The sequence below is a fragment of the Scomber scombrus genome, chromosome 9, assembly GCF_963691925.1.
Source record: "Scomber scombrus chromosome 9, fScoSco1.1, whole genome shotgun sequence".
Lineage (NCBI taxonomy): Eukaryota > Metazoa > Chordata > Actinopteri > Scombriformes > Scombridae > Scomber > Scomber scombrus.
This window is the reverse complement of record NC_084978.1, coordinates 22,540,274-22,561,919: the sequence shown is the minus strand read 5'-3', so window position 1 is coordinate 22,561,919 and position 21,646 is coordinate 22,540,274. Positions and strand designations below refer to the sequence as shown.

At 41.6% G+C, this 21,646-nt stretch overlaps 1 protein-coding gene across 1 annotated transcript in view; it reads right to left on the bottom strand.

Moving 5' to 3' along the window:
• Positions 1-21,646, bottom strand: part of ablim3 (actin binding LIM protein family, member 3) — a 40,638-nt gene that overhangs the window by 2,700 nt on the left and 16,292 nt on the right. The window contains exons 4-16 of the mRNA XM_062425290.1: positions 17,726-17,841; positions 12,394-12,520; positions 12,090-12,183; positions 9,133-9,220; positions 8,917-8,975; positions 8,735-8,806; positions 7,142-7,303; positions 5,925-5,954; positions 5,674-5,800; positions 4,844-4,939; positions 1,695-1,829; positions 1,442-1,512; positions 1,033-1,201 (exon numbers count right to left, since the gene is read on the bottom strand). Of these exons, the coding sequence (XP_062281274.1) occupies positions 1,033-1,201; positions 1,442-1,512; positions 1,695-1,829; positions 4,844-4,939; positions 5,674-5,800; positions 5,925-5,954; positions 7,142-7,303; positions 8,735-8,806; positions 8,917-8,975; positions 9,133-9,220; positions 12,090-12,183; positions 12,394-12,520; positions 17,726-17,841 (1,346 nt within the window). The remainder of the gene's footprint in view (positions 1-1,032; positions 1,202-1,441; positions 1,513-1,694; positions 1,830-4,843; positions 4,940-5,673; positions 5,801-5,924; positions 5,955-7,141; positions 7,304-8,734; positions 8,807-8,916; positions 8,976-9,132; positions 9,221-12,089; positions 12,184-12,393; positions 12,521-17,725; positions 17,842-21,646) is intronic.

Here is a 21,646-nt window from a genome sequence, read left to right as displayed (position 1 = left end):
AAGGTGCAGTAAGGCAGAAAGAGGCCATGCAAGACTGGTTTAGGGAAGGAGAAGAGGAATCATGATAACAACAACGTACAAACACACAAGCAAAAAGAGACGCATTGCATGCCCCAATATCTAACCACACAACACAGCTTGTATGGTTACAAGCCTTTTGTTCCTTTCAACTGTAGCCAGCAGAGTGCTATTCAGTTGTGTCCCCTCCCATCTGAGAAACAGCTTTAATGAGAGATCTTACTGCTCATAAATAAACCAGGATATGGGACACCAGCTGTGAGAGCACGAGAGTGAGATAGATACACAGATAGATGGATGGATAGATAGAGAGACAGAGAGTTAACAGAGAGGAATATAGAGAGCGATATCGGGAGACAGGGGAAGAGGAAAAAGCATGCAAAGTGTAGAGGGAGATGACGAAAGAGACGGAGCGAGGAAGTGAAAAGAAGCACTTAAAAAAGGAGCAGGACAGATGAAGAGAGGCTGGTGCCTGAATTTCAGAGGCTAAAATAACAGTCCCAAAATGCTGCATGATCAGTGAAGCATGGCCTAACAAACAGAAACAAGTGTGGTAGCTTTAGGCCTCCTATTGCTACTTCATCACATCCCGAACATCTGCACACCTGCTTGAACATTCTGTTTTCTGTAGCTTGAAACATTCAGATCAGTGTGATCAGACAACGACAGGCCACATGTGCTGCTGCTGACAGTCTATGACAGGTTTGACAACAGCTGCTCTCCCCTCTCAACATCTTTCCATCTCAATAAACTTCCCCCCTCCCCTGCAGCAGCCATGACCCTCCCTGACCTGCATCCACAACCTCACTGCCCTCGCCCCAAACCTTGATGACAGTAGATATTAAAGCTCATAAAAAGCCCTTGTGGCGACATATACACACACAATGGAAGGGACATAGACATGGTTACACAGTTACTGGGACAGATATACAGTCATAGGTACGTAAACTTGCAGAAACAGAAAGTACAAGAGACAAATGAGGGGAGATACATGGGGGCAGGGTGGATCCTTACATCCGTTGACAGTGTTGTTGTACGCCGTGGTGCCGTAGCCTGTAGTGTTGAGTGTTTCCTTGCTCCCACTACGAGAATTCCTCGCACTGCCCCAGGGGTCGTTGTCATAGGAACCAGATCTAGCTTTCATCTCCTCCTTTAGGATCATCCTCCCGATGCCACTCCCAATCTGAGGGAGGCACAGGGAATGAGGGAAGGGGCAGAATGGGGGAAAATGAAAGGGACATAAGGGAAAACTGTTAATTTAATGTACGGTGAACGCAAGATGGTGAGAGAAGCAAATATAAAAATGGAGGATAATTATGGTGCTATACCATAAAAAGTGCATTATTTATGGGGGTTTCTGAGGAAGGGGGGGACTGGTACCCGATGTTGAAGAAAAGGAGATAGAGAATAATGAAGCTCTTACTCTTTGAAGACTGTGACTCCAACTCTCTTCATCTCCTCCTGTCGAGAACCGTCTTCTCGGCACCCGATAGGCTGAGAGGGGAAAGAGATAAAAGAGATTCCCTTTGTGTGAATATAGAGCTCAGAGTGGAACCCAGTAACAGAGTGGAAGAGTGAATAAATATGACAACACAGGGTTACAAAATGAACAGCACTCCTATGCATTTGGTCCCGTGGAAAATGCAGCTTGCCGCTCTAAACTCAGTCTTTCCTACCTTTGGGGGAGCTGGTGTAAGGGTAGTAGTCAGACTCTGACTGGGTGTATGGCTCAGGAGAGTAGGTGGACAGTCTGGAGGATCTGAGGATGTCCTCACTGGTCCTGCTTTTGGTGGCTGCGTCCAAATGATTGTCTGTGAAGAAATGGATCGAGTTAGGAGAGAAAAGGGAAGCAGACAGAACCAACGCAATTGGTAATTCGTTTAAAGGGATAGTACGACATTTTGGGAAATATGTTTCTTGCCCAGAGTTAAATGAGAAGATTGATACCACTCTCATATCTCAATGTCAATATTCAACATGTTCAATCTTGTTTTTAATTAATAGGTTATGAAACATAAGGTGTAAACCGTCAAACTGTGGTTTTACCTGGTATGTATGTGTATCCTAGATTTGCCACTAGCTACCTGGCAACCTTACAGTAATTACTAGACGCTACTAGGAGTCAATGTGTTTACTAGTGAGCTTTTGTGATTTAAAAAATTAAAAACTTTGGCTAAGCCAGGCTAGGTGTTTCCTTCGATTACACTCTTTATGCTAAGCTAAACTAATCGTCTCCTGCCTGCAGTATGAAAGTGATGAAAGTCAGAGTTTTCATCTAGCTCTCAATAAGGTGAAGAAGTGTTACTTCTCAAAATGCCAAACTATTCCTACAAGACAGCGCACTGCTCAGGAGAAAAATATGTTCATGATGTACAGCGAGAGGAGTACATTTACGCTACATATCCACAGTCATCCTCCAACCATTCCTGTCAGGGGAGATCAATAATTCAGCCAATAGCATGAAAATAACCAGCATTAAAGTGAGTTCAGTTACTGTTCAGCCTGAGGCACGCAGTCATTTCATGAGTGGTGCAAGGCGATGATATTGATGCCACTCTGCACTAAAGCACAGTCGATGGAAGTCAATGGGGTTGACATGCAGTGTAATGTCAAATAGATCCCACTTCACTCTGTTAGCCATGATCCATTGGTTTCCTATATACATGATACATCACAGCGATGGCAGACTTTGTCATCTTGTGGACACACACTTTTCGCTCGGCGACAAGACGAGCCGTTAAACACAAACACACATTCATAGCAAGGAGTGACATCTGATTAAAACTTCTGTCGAGGGAAGTTGTACATGAGATGAGCAACACAGGAAAATAGACACATACTGTACACACAGACAGACATACATTCAATATCTATCTACCTACAGAGAGTGAAACAGCGAGAGGAGGGAGGTACTTACAGTGGCAAGGTCGCCGGGTAAAGTGGAGCAGAGGTGTGGAGGGGTGTGAAAAAAAGTGATTGGATGCAATAAAAAAGGTGAAAAGAAAAGGGAAAGATTATTGGAACGTCCCCAATGTGATATATGACAACGTGAGAGCTTTGCTACCCATACAGAGTGTAAGGATGAAGCCAGAAAACAAGGGGATTGATACTATACAGCCTCTGCTCTATACAGGTAGCAAACCTGTTATCTGAATAGTACATAAAAGGCCTTTGTTGCACACATGCAGCATGACTTCACAAGTGTCAGTTGTGGCTTTGGATTCACATCAATCGTGTTTAGTGCTGGAACAAGTGAAAATAATAATCAATAGCTGTTTAGGAAGACATCAAGTACTAGAAAGATCAATGTGACTGATGTTGAACGCTTTTCAAACTTGCCATTGACAGTAGATGCTGAATTGTCATGTGCAAAAATGTGTCATTATGGCCAGTGATGTACTAATCTAATTATGGTTGAGAAACATACTGTAGAAGGGTGAAAATGTCTACTCACGGGTCGACACAGTTCACTGACTGACCCACAAATAAAAACACACACATAACAGAGAAACATGCAGGACTACGAGACAGATAAACTGTCATCTTCAGAGAGGTTAAAGCTTTTTTACCAATGTAATGTGACGAGAGGGTAGTGAATCTTTTTCTTCTGAATGTTTATACCGAAGCAGACTACCCAGATGGCTGAAGTGCATGTAAGTTTAATTACTTGTAAAAAAGGAAAAAGGCATCTTGTGTTAACCACGCTTCTGTGCAATTTAACTGAGTGACAACATAAATCCACACAATTAAGAAATCAGACTGTCCTCTCACATACTCCCTCTGTTTTCTGCAAAAATGAGCGTGGCAGCTGCCTATTCCTTGAAAACAATCCGAGCAGCATCTCATCTACTTAAATCGTATACTGACCGCTTTCTAACAAGGCTAGGCTGAGAAATGATTAAAAAAAGAAGGCTCCACAGCAAATATGAATTCCAGTCGCAATACAGTTTTCCACCGTGCTTTGTTCCATTGTCCTGGTCTATTCTAGTGAACAGTGTGTCCTCAGAGTCCCATGTACTCAACACTTGTCATGTCTGAGCAACATTCACTTCATTCATGGCCTACTCCAACCCTATTTGCAGACAAGAACCTGCCGCGCTGTTGGAAGCACACAGAAGCAGGCCTGTGTTTTTAGTGAGCTTGTTTCATGCACATTAAAGATTGCTCTCTTACAGGCAGCCACTAACTATTGATTATCTTTAATTTTAAAACAAGCTGCACAAGTCGAACTCTATTTCCCACTTGCATTTTCTAGCACGGTATCAATCCTTTCCATCTATCTGTTTTTGTTTGTAATGATTCCAATAATAAGTGGAACATCAATACAAATCGATGCTAAATCACGAGGGGCTAAAACCATCTATAGTATATCGTGTACTCAAACACAGCATGACTACACTGACAGGTGGACAGGCTGGCTAAGGCGGGGCTAACTGCACTGTACCCGTTTTCGAATAGATGGGAGCCTTCCTGTAGATGCTGGGGTCCCCTGTAGCTGAGGAGAAAAAGAGGAAATGGACAGATGAAACGTGGAGGAGTAAAAGGAGGAGATGCTTGAGGATGAGAGTTTCCGTTGGGATGATAGGATGGGAGGAAGGAGGAGGTAGGAGGGATGGTAATAAAGGAAGGTAAAGGTGAAGTATGATGGGAGGAATATACCAGAGCAATTATATGCGGTATAAAAATATGACTTTCACACCCCCTCGTTTCCACGGAACTTAAAATAACCTTTCTGAATGACTTGCATTAATGAATAATGCCCCCCCACCCTCTGGAGTTAATCTATGAGATTTTGAGTGGTGCAATGAGCGATGAGTAGTCCTACCTGGTACATGAAAATGTTTAGGGGGCTGGTTTGTGGTGGGTGTGTTTGACCGCCCATCTTGGCCGTAATAAGGTGAGCTCCTGCCACTTTCAGAGCCTGCAGCCAGCCACAGCCAATCACAGCAAAGGAAACATGAGCATGAGGGAAGGGCTCAACACAAGTCTCATCCATACAAATGAAATCCCAAAAAGGCCCAAACACTCACTCAAATTACAAAGTGATATTGGTGTTAACTTTTCCACTTGTGTAATGACAATGGTTATTGTGGTTGTTAACAGGCTTTTTATGACAGTAATTACAGTGTCAATGCACATGTGTAAGAGTTAAATGTAATGACAGCCAAAGAGCTACAGCAACATATGTGGTAGCCAAACAATTATTTGGAAGTGGAGTGAAAGACAGGTGTAAATCTTTTGTCACCTCTGATATTAAATGAAGGCGTATTTGTTGCTAATATAATAATGGCGATGACAAACAGATGGAAATGGGAAGCAATTTGATCTCTCTTAAAGGAACAGTTCCATATTTTGGGAAATATGTTTATTTGCTTTCTTGCTGAGTGTTAGGTGAAGAAGATCAATATAATCTCATGTGGAGAGGGGTATTGATCTTCACATCTCACTTTCGGCAAGAGAACAAGTATATTTTCTAAAATGTCTAACTACTCTTTACTTCACTTAACTAGAATCTCCAATTCTTGGGACCAGAAACTCCACAAACTCCACAGAAAAGTATATATTTCACATTATGTGAAACATGACTGACTTATTATTATTTTTTTCCCAATTGACTATAAGAAGACAACCAACAATGAGTGCCATCTGACTCACCAGGGTAGCCATAGTGCTGCGGTGAGCGAGGCATGATGGGTGACATGCCTTGACGACTGTATGTTGGGGAGTCAATATAACCTGGACTGGAGCACCGCCTCTGCTTAATATCCAAGCTGTCATAATCCTATAGAGACAAAGGAGAAGCAAAGAGGAGACAAATAGCTTTGTGAGGGGTCTAAATGACAGCACAACACTTGTTTAAACTTGTTTTAAGCGGTCTGCTATTTACTGGGAGGAAATGTTCTTACCTGAGAATAGGGAGAGAGTGTCCCAAGTGACTGGAGAATCCGTGGAGAGAGAAGAGTTATTATTTAGACTGGAGCAAAGGGGCGTAACAAAAACAATATGTTATACATATTTATTAATACATGTATTTACAGGACTATAACAAAAGTATAGACCGTCTTTTCAGATTTGATCTATGCTCTGTTTTAACCTACATTACTTTGTTGCATGGAACAAAGTAATGACATGCAGCCAAATTATCATTTAAAGTTAATTAAAGGAATAGTTTGACATTTTGGTTAAAGCTTGCAAAGTAGCTTTTTTTTGTTTAATCTGCACACAAACTGAATTATAAACACATCAAGCTGCTTTTCATGGGGCATGTTCATTAGTTAGCTTTAACAGTGCATGTAGGCAAATTCTTCTTTCCTACTTACAGCTGTTTCTTCACACTATCATTCTTTATGCTAAGATAAGTAAATCACCTGCTGGATCTTACGTCACATTTAGCATAGACATGTGAGAGTGGTATCCATTGATGGACAAGGAAGTGTACACATGCTCTTTTCCAAAATGTTGAACTATACCTGTAATTATATTCATACATTTACCAGCAAATAATGTGAATTTCCTGAATGCATGCAGTAAAATCCACCAATCTGGAACTTCAAACAAATATTACAAAATATTCATACATACTTGAGGCTCATCATTTTCAATTTCTACCATATTTTACTGAAAAATACTCAAGATTTTTAACATACAGTAAGAGTGGCTCATTTTACATACAGTACACAATAAGGACAAAGTTCACTGCTGTTGTACAGTAAACAATGTCCTCTGATGATGTTGCCAGCTCAGTAAATGCCTCTGGTTATAAAAAGAGAGAAAAATAGGAAGAAAATGCAAATGAGCATTATGCTCCTCATTATGCATCAGAGTATGTAAGCTCAAAAATGGTTAAACTAGTGAGCTTCTGAATCCCATTTTTGACCAGGTTTGTGTTTTCTTGTTTTTTTATGAGGGTCTGAAGTCTATCAAAATTGAAACTAAAGAGCCAATCAAATACCATATGACTATGATATGATAAATACACACAACATCTAATCAGATAAGCTCAAATGTCAGGCATTATTTAAAGCAAAGCACCATCGGAGAACTAAACAAAGGGTTTCTCCCAAAAAGCAGACCAGTGATGAGACGAGTGCTAAGTTTGGCCTGGAGTGTGCAGCAGTAGTACCTCCCCATAGCTGTAAGTGTCTAGCCTGTCATCAAAGGTGTATCTGTGGAAGGGCTGGTATGAGGAGGATATGAGGTCTGGCTGTTGGACCTCGTATATGGCCTTGACCTTTGGCAGGGCAGCTAGGTCCTTATAATCTAGGATCTCATTCTCCACTCTGGCCTGGAGAGAGGACACACACATACACCCACCAAACACAGAGACAACAGCAACATGGAGCAACATCAACCACATGGACAAGGCACAGTTACAAAAAAGAATGGAAACTCCACCAGTGACAGCAAGCAGTACATGCAGCGTTGAGAGGAATGACGGGCCGAAAAAGCTGATGAGGCACACAGACAGCACGCAAGTCTGCACACACAGTTTGCGTGTGTGTGTGTGCTCATCAAAAAGTACACATGTGCACTGCAGAAACCTGACAGCAGTGTAAGTTGCTGACCTTCAGTAGCTCAGTATGTGTGAGAAAGAGAGCAGAGGAAGCAAAAGAGAGCTGGAGAGAGAGCGGGAGGGAGAGGAGACAGTATGGACGACAAGCGTGCTTACACAGCATTTCTTCCTCATCCATCACCTTAAACAGAAAGGTCATTGATTATGAGATGAGAGCAGAGCAGGGCAGGGCAGGGCTGAGCAGAGAGTGGTGACTCCTGCTTGCATGCAAACAACCCTTGACATGCTAATACTGCCAACAAGCAGCAACACTCAGCAGTCTGCCAAGCAGCACAGTTAGACACTGTTTCATTTCTGGCTGAAGTCTCATTTTGAAATGGAAGTGGTCCAACTCTGCAGGAAATAGAGTGACGGCCTTCAAATTAACCTGAGATGTTAACTAGTTTTCAGCTTTTGATATATTTTGTCTGACCAGGATGGCCAACTGGAAGGCACCAATCTGTTGATTTGCTGGTTCAAAGACATCCTGAGATGAAAAACGATTGGATCAAACATTTTTTTCATTTACCTCTGGGTGTATCTACTCATGCAGCTAGTTTTGCTTTAATCTGTCCAGGTTTTGACATATCTGTCTCTGAGATTTCTTCTGCAACCCAACACAATCAAAGTGAGTAGAAATGTGTTTGTGGGACTTAAAGTTTTGAAAAATCTGCTAATCCATATTTTTCATTGCAACAACTGTCTATCAAAGAAAGTCCCTGATAAAACAGTTGACATCACCCACAAAGTTACATATAAGTGACATTTTGACAGCATTTCAGTGACTGTATTTCACTGTGTAGTTACAGCCTTCTTCAAGCTGAAATATGGCCATTGAAATATTGCAGTTTTATGAACAAAATCCCCTTTCAACCAAATGTGGCCCTAATTTACAAATAGACAGCTTTCGAATCGCAAATCACCAAATCTGTGCTTCCTGGGCAAGATACTTCATAACTCTCTTACTTCTTTCTTGATCATGACACATCACCAGTGATAACAGATGTAAGTAAACAGATAGTGAACAGGCCAAGGGAGTGAGCAGCCTCTCAGGTTGGAGCTTAATCATTCAAGACTATGGTTGGCGCTTGTGTTTTTGGTGTAGCAATCTTAAGGTTAGCTCCGTGGCAGTAGCATCTAAAACCTGCTTCATAAGTTACTTACACATATAACCCTACTGGGAGAGCCAATGGAGGAGCCAGGAGGAGAGATGGAGGTTTCCGACAGGCGTCTGTGCTGTGAGGTACCGACAGACGAAGAAAAGTAGATTGAAGAATGCACACTGTAAGGACATTGCAGTTTTCTTTTTTTTCTTTTCACACTTCAATTTCATTTCAAATTCTCACCCTAAGTCTCCTCTCTGCCCTCGCAGCCTGCTTGCATAATGGGTGCCACACATCACACCCTGAAAAAGAGCCAGAGAAGGAGAGAAGACAGATTGGTGATGGGTGTTCCCACATGCTATGCATTCATCTACATGTAAGCTGTGTGTGTGTGTGTGTGTGTGTGTGTGTGTATGTGCACATTCATATTTATATGTGTGTGTCTGTTTTCAGTTTCACCTGTCAGGTACATTTCCTCTCCCTCTTTGAACATCAAGTTACAGCGGGTGCAGCGAGCGCAAGTTGGATGGTAGTGTTTCCCTCCCGCCTGAGAAGAGGAGTGAAGATGAGGGGATAGGAGAGGAGAGGAGGGGTGTAAAACAACATAAATGATCATAAACAGTGTCACAGAGATGGGGCTTATCTATAAATTGTGGCCCCATCTTGAGCAGGTCATTGTCTCCATATGTTTTTTACTGTATATCACCTGACCATAAATGGCCTCATAATGTATTGAGATCATAACATAGCCTGTAGTTGTTCCATCAGTATGCAGCAATGACATGATAGCCACCACTCATTCTCCTCCATGCCATAATTAGAGCAAAGATTCCTGTAGGTCAGTCACATGAAAAAATGTGTTGGAGTGTGTGTGTGTGTGTTTGTGTGTGTGTGTGTGTGTGTGTGTGTGTGTGTGTGTGTGTGTGTGTGTGTGTGTGTGTGTGTGTGTGTGTGTGTGTGTATGCTACAGAGAGAAAGAAGGAAGTAGGTGGCCATGTAAGTGAAGGACACGGAGTGCCCCGAGAGAACACATCCAAACACATATCGCGCAGGTGAACATGGTCACGTGAAATGATGCAGTATGATGTCATTGTGCTGTGTTCATCTGTTCATCCAGTCCAGTTCACGGTCCTGATGTTTCCCACATGTGGCTCTGCTGGGCTGATGACTGAGGCGTGGCCCCGTCCCATCACCTCTGCCTTCCTAACACACCATTAGAACATTTCTATTTATAGACGCACTGCTGACATGTGGCGTGTATCAAGGAGACCTGAACTGTTTCATCTGAACACACCCAGAAAATGTGTGTGTGTTGAATGTATGTGCGTGTGGTGGTAAGTCATTTAATGCAAACATGTATACATAATAGAACAGCAGAGGCTTTTCTTGCTTTTTAATAAACTGATATGTGACCTACAGGAATGTACTCTCTTTAAGAACTGCCCATGTATAGTCTTTAATTGTATCTATGCTGCATTTTAACCAATCCCAGCTCTCCCAGTCTGTCTCAGGTTTCTCTGTAAGGAAAGCCAGGAGAGGATGCTGGAAGCCTGTATTTCCATCTCATGCTTTCCGAGCAGCAGTGTTTACCGTCTGTGGTCATACTGTATCAGTACAGCAACTGCTGTTACTGTTTCTAATGAGGCCCTCATTCTCTTCGTTGTATTAATAGGCTGCTATATTTATTGGCGAATGGAGATGCCGAGGAAGTAAGGGAAAAGAAATAAGTGAAAGTAAGGAAATGGAAGTTTTGTTCTGTTATGTCTTTCACTTCCTCTCTTTATTTCTCCCTGTCTCCATCTTCTCTGAAGCACATAAACGTTATTAAACTAACAATGCTCTGGAAAGCTAGACAGAAGAGGGGCTCTGTGCTGCTGGGTACTTGAATGAGCCTAATTATTGACATAGATACAAACACAGACAGATTACATTTAGATAGATTATCGTTATGGCAAAGTGTCAGGTAACTTCACCGATATAAGAATGAAATCATATTTTACTTTAAATAGGTAAATGGAGGACTGTCTGTGACAGTGCTCCAATAGAGTTAATATAATATTCCTACTCTGTTTTTCGGGTGTTCTAGATCAGACTTCTTGTGAGTTAGTTGCACGTTGCATCTTAAAGAAGTGAATCATTATGATATCAAAATCTGACAGGAGTAAAGAATGACACCACACACACACGTTCAGAGAGCGACAGAGTAAGAGAGAGAGAGAGAGAGAGAGAGAGAGAGAGAGAGAGAGAGAGAGAGAGAGAGAGAGAGAGAGAGAGAGAGAGAGAGAGAGAGAGAGAGAGAGAGAGAGAGAGAGGGGAGTGGGGGGGAGACTTGAAGATAAAGGCTGACATGTCCCCATGTCTATAAATAGCCCAGAGAGACTGACAGTCAGGAACAAAGCACTTTACACCAACCATTCTGACAAGCAAATGAGCACAGGGACAACAAGGCCCTGAGTGTGTGTGTGTGTGTGCGTGTGCATGTCGTGTGTGTCTGACAAAATTTTACTACGTCCACTCCCTTTCCTCAGGTCCCAAAAGACAAAAGACACCCTTGGGAGACAGTCCAAAACATTTAATTAGCATCTGAACTTTATCACTTCCATTATTTTCAGCCCTATACTTCCCTCATTATTTTCCCTTCACTTCTTCTTAAATCCATCTTCCTCCATCCGCCTCAGCTCCTTCCCCCTCTACTCCTCTCTCCACTGCTGACTCCTTCATTCATCTCTTTTTTAAATTGCTTCGGTTTTCTCCTCCTTCCATCTCTCCCCTTCACTCTTCACACTGATCTTTTTATAACTCCCTTTTCCTCTTGACCTCTTACAGGTTGTTATAATTCAATCTAGCTTTTTGTGCAGGTGGGCCTATACTCTGCTAAACTGTGCTTCTTGAAGAAAACAGTGGAAAAGTGGACACGCACCAATGTTTGACCAGTCGGCTAAGACACTGCAGCTGAATTTGTTTTGTTTTTGTTTTTTTATCACCTCCCAATCTTAAGTCGCTCACTCCCTCAGCACAGAGGGGCTAAAACGGAGACGAGGATAAAATGCAACTGCTCAGCTCTGATAACACTGATTACACTCAGTTATCACAGTCAACTCCCATCTGAGAATGTCTGTATTGCTGCAAAACTCAGTGCAGAGAAACTTTTGTTAGCATTGTCTCATTGTCACGTGTCACATATAATTTTTGCACTTGTCACCTTCATTTATTTCAGTCCTTTGATCAGTCAATATTTGTATAGTTTTATATCCGATTTCCAAACTATTATTATTCAATTTTAATATTACTATTACCTTACTCTTCTTTTTGATTCTTCTATGATGAATTTGTGGGAGCAAAGACCAAGACACGTTCTTTATACGGTGCATACTGCAACACATTCTGATTCTTATTCAATGCTGTCCTATTCTCACCTCCAGAACCCTTCCACTGATGTATCTGCTGCAGGTCTCACATTTCACCCCGTACTGAGCGTGGTAATCTGCCTCACAGTATGGCACTCCATCCCTGCAATACAGAAAATATAAAAGAAGCTACTGTAGTGTATCAAATGCACAGTTTAGCCAATCTAAAGAGAAACTGGATATGGAAAAAGTGCGGTTTGTTTCATCAACAACAAACACAGCAGGACATGTTTTCAGTTTGCGTGTCTTTTCTGAGTGAGACATGAGAATTGAATGGTTTCAAATGTTTTTTTATTCTCTTTTTCACACTCACTTGCTGATATACTCTCCGGTGAGGACCATGTTGCAGGTTCGACATCTGAAGCAGCTGACGTGCCACTGTTTCTCCAACGCCAGGAGAGATTGACCCTGCTTGATCTCAGCTCGACATCCAGCACAGTCTGGAGAAAAAAATGTGCACCAGACAGAGAAAGAGCCAGATAAAAAGAGAAGAATGGGGAAAAGAGAAGGAGAGGGAGGTTGAGAGAGAAAAAAGAAGAAATATGGAAATGGAGGGAAAGAGCACAAAGTGAGCCAAGGTGAAATTGTACATGTTTAAACCAGCCTATCATCACAAGAAAAAATTACAATATAGGTCTATAATTCACGCCAGCAGAAACAATCTATAATTAACATTTAGGCAAGCTACAGTAACAGGCATAATAATAATGACACAGTTCAGATAATGTCAATATAAGGCGACTTCATGAGATCGCTAGATAGTTAATTCTGGGTTTGAAAAGTTAAACCAACATGAAAATGCCTTAAAACTACATTCTTTCTCATGGCCAGCAGGGGGCGACTCCACAGGCTCCAAAAAGAAGTCCGATTGTATTGTAGTCTATGAGAAAATGACCCTCTTTCTCACTTGATTTATTACCTCAAGTAAATACTTTCTTAATGAGTTTATGGTCTCAATTGCTAGTTTCAGGTCTTCTTCAATACAGCATGATGTTCATTTCATGGTTCTATTATGGTTCTCTTTAGAGTAAAATAGATGATAAAGCAGGGTAAGCTTTAGGGTATAGCTTCTTTACGATTGACAGGTCACAACTACGGCAACAACTTATGTTAAATACAGATTTAGTAGTCATCTAAAGCCACTAGATAAGCATAAGCATGACTATAGGTTGTTTTTCGTTGGCTGAATTTTATAGACCTATACAGTTGTTTAAATATGAGGATATGTTGCTTTAAACATCTACTGTGCTCCTGAATGTAGTGTTCTACCCCTTTGGCGCAGCCACCTCCTTAGTCAATAGCTGTGCTAATGCTGAATATTGCTGAGCTGTGAGCCTTGTTCTCCTAACTGTAAGCACTGTTAATACATGATTGAAAGCAGGCACAGAGCAAATATCACTGAAATAGCCCCAGGGTTAAAACAGCTGCATAAAATCCCTCTCACATGAGATATGTATGAATGTCTTTCTCTCTCTCTCACACACACACACAAGCAGAAATAGTATACAAGCAATTGTATGTTTCATATCCCTCCGAAAGACACCCAGCAGGTGTTATTGACCACTGCTAACGGCGCCAGAAAGAAGCAGGACAGTGCAGAGGCAAATGAAGCATGGCTGCAGAATGTCAAAATGCTGAAAAAAGGTCAGCGCTCCATTTATTTCCATTTGGAAGACATTTGGATTAGCTTAACCTTTTCTAACCCAGTCTACAGCTCCTGAGAGAAACACATACAGTCACAAGGGACCACTCCACTCTGCCCTGTCAGCCAAAATAAACTGTTTTTTACTGTAAAGAAAAGAGCTGTAGTGTACTGAGTCTGTTTTTCTGCAGTCCAAATATATCTTAGCTGTCATTTGGTGGTGATAGTGCTGAGTCCATAGAGCCAGGATCTTGCTGTTACTGTGCACACTTTATTTTCTACTGAGTCATGATACACTTCCCATGTTAGCAACGGGATAAAATTGCTGTCAGATCATCTGAATTATGCAAATGAGCTTGTGGCATGAAAAATGTTAGGTAACGGTTACATGGTAATTTACAAACAGCTGATGCACTTCTCTCTTTTTAAAAGGGTATGCCACCAATTCATTTTGCTCTTTCATAAAGTTAGACTTTATGGTCACAACTGAAGCATGAGAGGCTGAGATATCCTGACTTTTATCCCCTATGAGTCACACCCCAAAAACCCTGGATCCTACATTTCACATTATGCAACTGCCTCCCTGGCCCCACATTTCTCACACTCCATACCCTCAGTCCTTAACGCAGGCTTTCTGTTATACATTTGTAGTCCTTATATTGAAACTGAGATGAAATCATCAGGGTTTTTGGGGGAGGCAGGATGGTCTGGGGAGCAGTGGCGGCTGGTCAATGCGGGGCGCTGGGGCGCCGCCCCATCCAATAATCTAGAGAAAGTCTACTTAAACATATTAAATATAAATTAATCAGATAATGCTAAATCATTATGAAATAAAAAGTATTTGCTTGTAAAATGCGCCTGTTAGTCTCTCAGCACCTGTCAGCAGCATTCATTATAAATCGATTCCAAATTGTATTTTATTAATTTCTATATGTACTTCCTGTATGCGGGGCGCCGGCCTAATGGGAGTCAATGCAAGCCCTCAAACTTTTGACAAGCACATGACCTGAGGCTGCTCTCTCATTGGCCTGCGTCACGTTTCCCACGGGGCGCAGCTCAGTGCGCCCCGGACACGCCCACTTTTATTGGCAGCGAATTGTTGTTGTTTCATGTTTTTTAATCTACTGTGATTGGACAGTTCCGGCTGTCATTCACGCCCTCCCGTCAGCTGCTGTCACCCAAACTCCTGCTGACGGTAGATTCAGGAGATGACGTTAAAGTGGAGCCGCGGAAATTAAAGAAGATTATTTTGTAATTTCTCTACAAAACCATAATTTCACACAACTTTCACTAGAAGAGAGAAAGAGGATAAAGCAGCAGCAGGTGATGGAGAGTTTCTCCTGCTGATGTTATGATAAACGGAGCTGGCTAGCTGGATGTGGTGTGAATTATTCCTTTTATTGCTTAATCTGTTTGCTGTTTCCAAGTGTCAGCACCGAAACGTTGTGGACAACGACAGGGGAACGAGACCTAAAACATCTCTCTGAAAAAAATCAAACAGAAAGCTGCAACCATCGAGACAATAGCAGTTGTTTTTAGCAGACTTAGCATTGCTGAGCTCTTTCTGCAGCTGTTTCACCACATCTGGCCACATGTAGACCTCTGCTATGCCAAGCTCCAGAAGAGGAACATAGATTCAGTCAGTGGCTGCATCCAGCAGCTCCAACATGACATATAAAAGATCAGGTAGTAGCTGCATTGCTGTTATTAATATTGTAAAGTGTTAAAAAAAATACTTTATAAAAGACATAAGTATGAAGTGTAAAAAACTAAAATGCATAAATGCAGGATAAGAAATGATGGAAGTCATTTTGACTATTACAGTTGATTTGGGGTACATTTCATTATTAAAATAAGTTAAATAAGTTATGCTTAATCACAGCAGTGTATAGTGCTTAATGCGCCATCTATTGTCATGTTTAGGTATTGCAACAACTAACAGATTACAGTGAAATCAGGACTGAAGACACAATAACTGAAATAAAGGGGGTGTCTCTTTTTAAGCATATTACCTTATTGGTAACTCTGCTTTAACTGCTGGTAACTTTAGGTGATGTGAGTGAAATGGGCATTTTATCATGTCTGGTTATAATTTTTTATTCCTCTCTCTGTGGGTCAGAGATACCATACTGGGACAAACCAGGGGACATTATAGTGTGTTGTGTTTTTTTTTAGATTGGTTTTTCTTTCTTATTTTTATTTTTTTGCTGCGGTATGAAGTGTTGCTACGGCTTATTTGACACTAACCCTAGGACCACCAACCATCAAACTGCGCCCCCCCAAACATTTTTGTCACCAGCCGCCACTGCTGGGGAGGCATATTCTTGGAGGGTCGCACAGACCTACATGTCATTGCCAGCGGTACCCTGACTGCTGTTGGGTACCAGGATGAAATTCTTAGAGCAATTGTGAGTCCTTACGCTGGTGCAGTGGGCCCTAGGGTTCCTCCTGGTGCAGGACAATGCCCAGCCTCATGTGGCAGTGTGTAGGCAGTTCATGGATATCGAAGGCATTGATGCCATTGACTGGCCCTCATGTTCCCCTGACCTAATTCCAATTGAGCACCTATGGGACATGCAGACATCTAATCCGACGCCGCCAAGTACCGCCACAGACTATCCAGGAGCTCTCTGAATCCCTGATCTAGGTCTGGGTGGAGATCCCCCAGGACACCATGCGCCGACTCATCAGGAGCATGCCCAGATGTTGTCAGGAGTGTATACAGGCATGCGGGGTCCATTCACACCACTGAGTCACATTATGAGTTGCAGTCATGAAATTCATGCAAGTTGGATCAGCCTGTAATTTTAATTTTTTACTTTGATTTTCGGTGTGATTTTGAAACCAGTCCACAATGTGTTGATTATTTTGGTTTTCATTGACAGTTGCTATCTCATTTTGTCCTGTGTGTGTGTGTGTGTGTGTGTGTGCGTGTGTGTGTGTGTGTGTGTGTGTGTGTGTGTGTTTGTATACAGTCACGTAGTGCAGATTTACAACATTCAGCAAATTATTATTGCAATATATTATCCATAATGACAAAGTCTGACCCAAGTTTGTAAGACTGTTTTTTTACACATTAATACTCAGATATAATAATTTGAGATGACATTAATGTCATCTTTAATGAAAGTGAGGATTAGGACTGGCAACAACATTTTGTATTAAAGTTCGAGAATTTCTCAGGAGGTTTGTCACTGAAGCATAAATAAGCAAACTTTCCATGGATAATACGTTCCATTCCCCTGAAAGAATCCATTTGTAAGTGTCAACTTGTGCACTCAGAGCATACATTTGCATTCTAAAACATTGTGCTTATTTTCAAAATTGCAGAAGACTAGGCTGTAAAAATCAGTTACACATTGCATTTTGTGTCTGCACTCTGAGTCCCGTCTTATAGACTGCCTCCTCATAAGGCAGAGTGATGAACACGTACCTTGGGAGTCGTTTGGTTTTTATTCTCCTGAATGGAGCAATCTGGGGAGGACAATTATTCACTGCCTCTCCACCATCTGTTATTACTGCACAGCCAGTGAGCAGCAGCTTGTTGTCTGTGTGCCACACTTAACAAATGATTCACTATCAATCACTATTGCTCTTTTGAAGGAGAGGGATGTGCACTCTTCCCACACATACCTATCTAATAACACTAAAGATATTTGGCACATTATTTATTTATACGATGTACATTATATGTGTAAAAGGTACATTTGCTAAAGTATGAATACTCAAGATATATAAGAAGAGGTTAAGATGATGGAACAGATGTGCAGTGAATACATAACATCTATTCTCTGTATGTTTAGTGTTGACTGATGTGTCTGTTTGTGTTGCATAATTCTCAGCTGGCGGATCAGCCTGACAGGTCAGACCACTGATTTGACAGACACTAGATTAGTTAAATGAGCTAAATGGGCCTCATGGACACATCGCATTAGAATCAGCGCACTGTTGTGCCTGGTGGCCCTAAACAGAACGGACAAAGCGAGGCGGATACTGGACTTACGGCTGGGCCCGTGGATCTTGATCGGTTCATTTGACTTGACGAGTGTGTGAGAGCACTGCTGGCACACACAGTCCTTTCCACTGAATGTCACTCTATCTCCAATGGGGAAGGGTTTACTGAGGGGGAAAAGAAAAAATTGAGAGAGAATTAGAAAAGCAGCACATAACTGGAGATAAAATGCCTGCAGTCATTTTGCGTGTAGACATTACATCCAAGTGTGCACACTGAAATAACAAATTGTTGCTGGCAGAAATAAGATTGGGTGACAGACAGGCCGTAGTCCTGCTGACACACAATGAATACAGTCTGACATCCTCTATGAATCTGAAAATACATTTACAAACAGCTGAGATGACGGGTTAATAGGACGCAGACTGTTGCAGCAGCACCTGGCTACTCTGTGATTAAAGATCTGATAATGTGATGCTGCCACAGGCTTATGAAAGGGAAACTTGCTCTCTCACTGAGAATGAAAACTTATTAGGAGGACTGTGTGGAGTGCATACTGATCTTAACTGCCTCTTTCCCTCTGTTTCTGTCCGCCCAGTTTGCTTTGCCTATAGTAGCTCGCTCCCCACACAGCTTGTGCTACTGTTTTCTTCTTTTTTTGAAAGCCACACTACGATTAAGGAAAGTAAACACATGCATAGACAGGCAGAGTACGTGACAGCAAAACAGCTCCCACTGTATGAAATCAAATTGACCATATCATGATACACTGTTCTGACTCTCTTTCCTCTCCTTTTCGAAGAACGGATTGATTTCTTTATGACTGGGGAGGATGTGAAAAAGAATGGGGAGCTAAAAGGCTTAGGGAAGGCTGTTTAAAAGACATAGACGGCAATAATCCTTTTACTCCCCCGCCGAAGCCTGGAGCCGGAGCCAAGACCCAGAGGGAGGCTAGAGTCTGCAGCAGAGCTCGCAATCCGCACACAAGAGTGCACTACATCCATGTATGCTCTTAGAGATACACAGACACACACATGTGTTAAGGCAGCTTTAGAGGTTGTGAAAATCAGAGTGGTCGTATTCTACCAATGTCACTGCATGTGTTTAGAAGGAACTGGCACATATAGAATTCCATGTTTTCTCCTTTGTGCTTTTATATTATTCAAAGAAGGACAACATCCACACATAAAACAGAGATGAAAGGCGAGACATTTCGGCACACAAATTATTCAACAAAGGCTCTAGTAAACACTAGAGGGGACGCAAGTCAATTGAAACTGATAAAGCGTATTATTCATTTAGGCTTCATTTTCATTTCAGCGTTCAGTTGCTCCCAAGGTTAACCATCTGTTCCTTAACTTTTCATTTTGATTCAGCCATACTGAGCAAAAAGCTAAACATAGAAATCTGGAGACACGTGAAGCCTGTTTTCGAGGTTTGTGTCTACTTCCACGCATGACAGGCCTGACCGTAGCTATTATAGTCTATGGTCCAACTTAAGCACAGGAAGTGTTGTGATGGTGCAGAGGAGTGTGTTAGTCTGTGTGTGTGTCTGACCTTGTCTTTACCTGCATGTTTCTCTCAAGACACTGCCTTGTCAGCCTTTCTCAGCGCTTTAAAAATTTACTGTTTACATATTTAATGCATGGTTTTTTTCTTTTTTTAAACTGTCCGCAGAAGTACAGCTATTTCTGGCTTTAGAGATATACGCCCTCTGACTTTGATCACCGCCATCAGCACAGAAAAGTGAAACTCACTATCTGCCTTCATTAGAGCTGAGGCAATGATGACAAAGAGGAAGAGACATGATGATGAAGACATATAGGGAGATGATGTGACGCTGATGATGATTAAGAGCAGGAAGATGATGACAGTAATAATGAGGTGGAAGGGGGTGTTCGGAAGACAGATAGGAAGGGAGAGGATGACAAAAAAAAAGAAGTACAAGAAAGGACTCTGAGCAATGTGACAGGGGGCAGACGGAGCAGGAAAGAAAAGATTCACCCTTCGGCTTCTTGCTGTCTCTTCCAGTTGACTCCACACACGCTGAAAAAAACACACACACACACACACACACACACACTGACATCCCTGTCACTGCTAGGACTGCTCCACTGACTGTCTGTGGCCAGTTGGTGTCAGTTCGTTTTGGGGGTTTTTTTGCCCTCAGCTGATGGGCACGACCGCATGTTTATAAGCCAATGTCAAGCTCTTACACAACAATGAAAAAGTACAACAGTACTCCCCTGGAAGGAAGGTAAAGAAAGATCGCTGTTATCTCAACCTATAACATGCCACAACAGAGAGGGATGGAGGGAGTGAGCAACAGAGAGACAGGTGTTTCCACATACTATACATGTATATGCAAAGCAAGCACAGAGGAAGGCCTTTTTAAAGAGCGGAACATGAAAGAGAAGGAGAAAAGAGAGAGCGACGAGGAGAGTGAAAATGTTGAAACAGAAAGAGGAGCCAACAGGGATGCTGACTCTTAGTTCATTCAGGAGAAGCTTAACATGAGCACTGATGGAGGTCAGAGGAGAGATGGCCTACTTTCACTAAATCTAACAGCGTGAAACACCAGGTCAGCTCTCTTTTGGAGACGTGTCTCGACTAAGCAAAACGACAGACTGCTTGAGCTTTTCCAATTATGTTGACAACCAGCCACTGATCTTATACTGAATCATGAGCTTTTAAATAGACTATAAAGACCTTGTTCAACTTTGGATTTCATATTCTAAAAAGATGCAGCTTGAGGTGTGTGCAATTTTTTCATTTATATATTTGAATTAAACACAGTATTTGGTAAGCAGCACCATTTGAGGCAGGAGTTCCCAGTCATGAAGCAGAAAACAGTGACTCATGGCAGAGAAAGAGAGCAGTCATACATTTTTTATTCTCTAGCTCCACAATTCATGTCTTGTTCTCATTCTCTCTATTTTTATTCTGAAACAGGCTATTTCTACTAATGAATCATCACGTCTGTGCTTCATCACAGTAAAAACAGAAACAGATAAAGAATGAACAGTGCGCAAACAGTTACTGGATAATACAGAGACTGTTGAATAGAAAATGTGTACTATTTGGAGTGGGCAATTATATGTGTTTTTATACTGCTACATACTGCTACAAAATAAAATGATCCCTGTTAATGGGATACAAATAATCAGACTGGCTTATCCAGCATATTAAAACTGCACTAATCAATATATTTATATTAAAGTGTGATGTGAAATGTAGTCAGAAACATACAGAGAATTAGCATCCGACTGATGTCCCTCCCAACTCCTTGGTGCACTTAGTGTCTTTCAGCTAATTGTTTTGTTTTTGTGATCCAAACGACTATTAGTTGACTCCCACCGCTCTCATCAGCAGAATTTCCCAATACAGCAGGCATCAATGTTCATCTAATAAATCCAACACACACTACCTGCCCAGCACCAAATGACAGACAGAAAAAAGTTAGAGACTATTCCATGAACAAAGTGGAGCATTTAGCAGCTAAAAAACCGGATACCTACACGAGTTGGTGGAGACCAAAACACAGCTAAAAGGAGAGTGGATATATCAGTGTTGTGTTTGTTGTCTTTATAAATTTTACTTTACATGATTTTAGCCTCTTTTTTTTTTAACATTTTGATAAATTCACACCATCCAAAAAAGACTGCCGAATAAGCTTTTCGCAGTTCTTATTTGCAATTTAACCATGGATGTATCACTGAATTACTTCGACTGATTTTTAGACAAATAATTATATCCTCAGAAAGTGTGAGTCACACACTGAATCTAGTATTGTACGTGTGTCCTATCAATGTGTTCAGATTTGACAGATTTTGATGCTAACTGTGCTGCTCAGTGGCAAGCGGTACAGCTAACAAATCAAATTACTTTATTACATGACTTTATTACATTGAGCCTGCTCATTGATTTTTAGCACCTCTGTAATTGCCAAAGATATAAAATTATACCTACCAC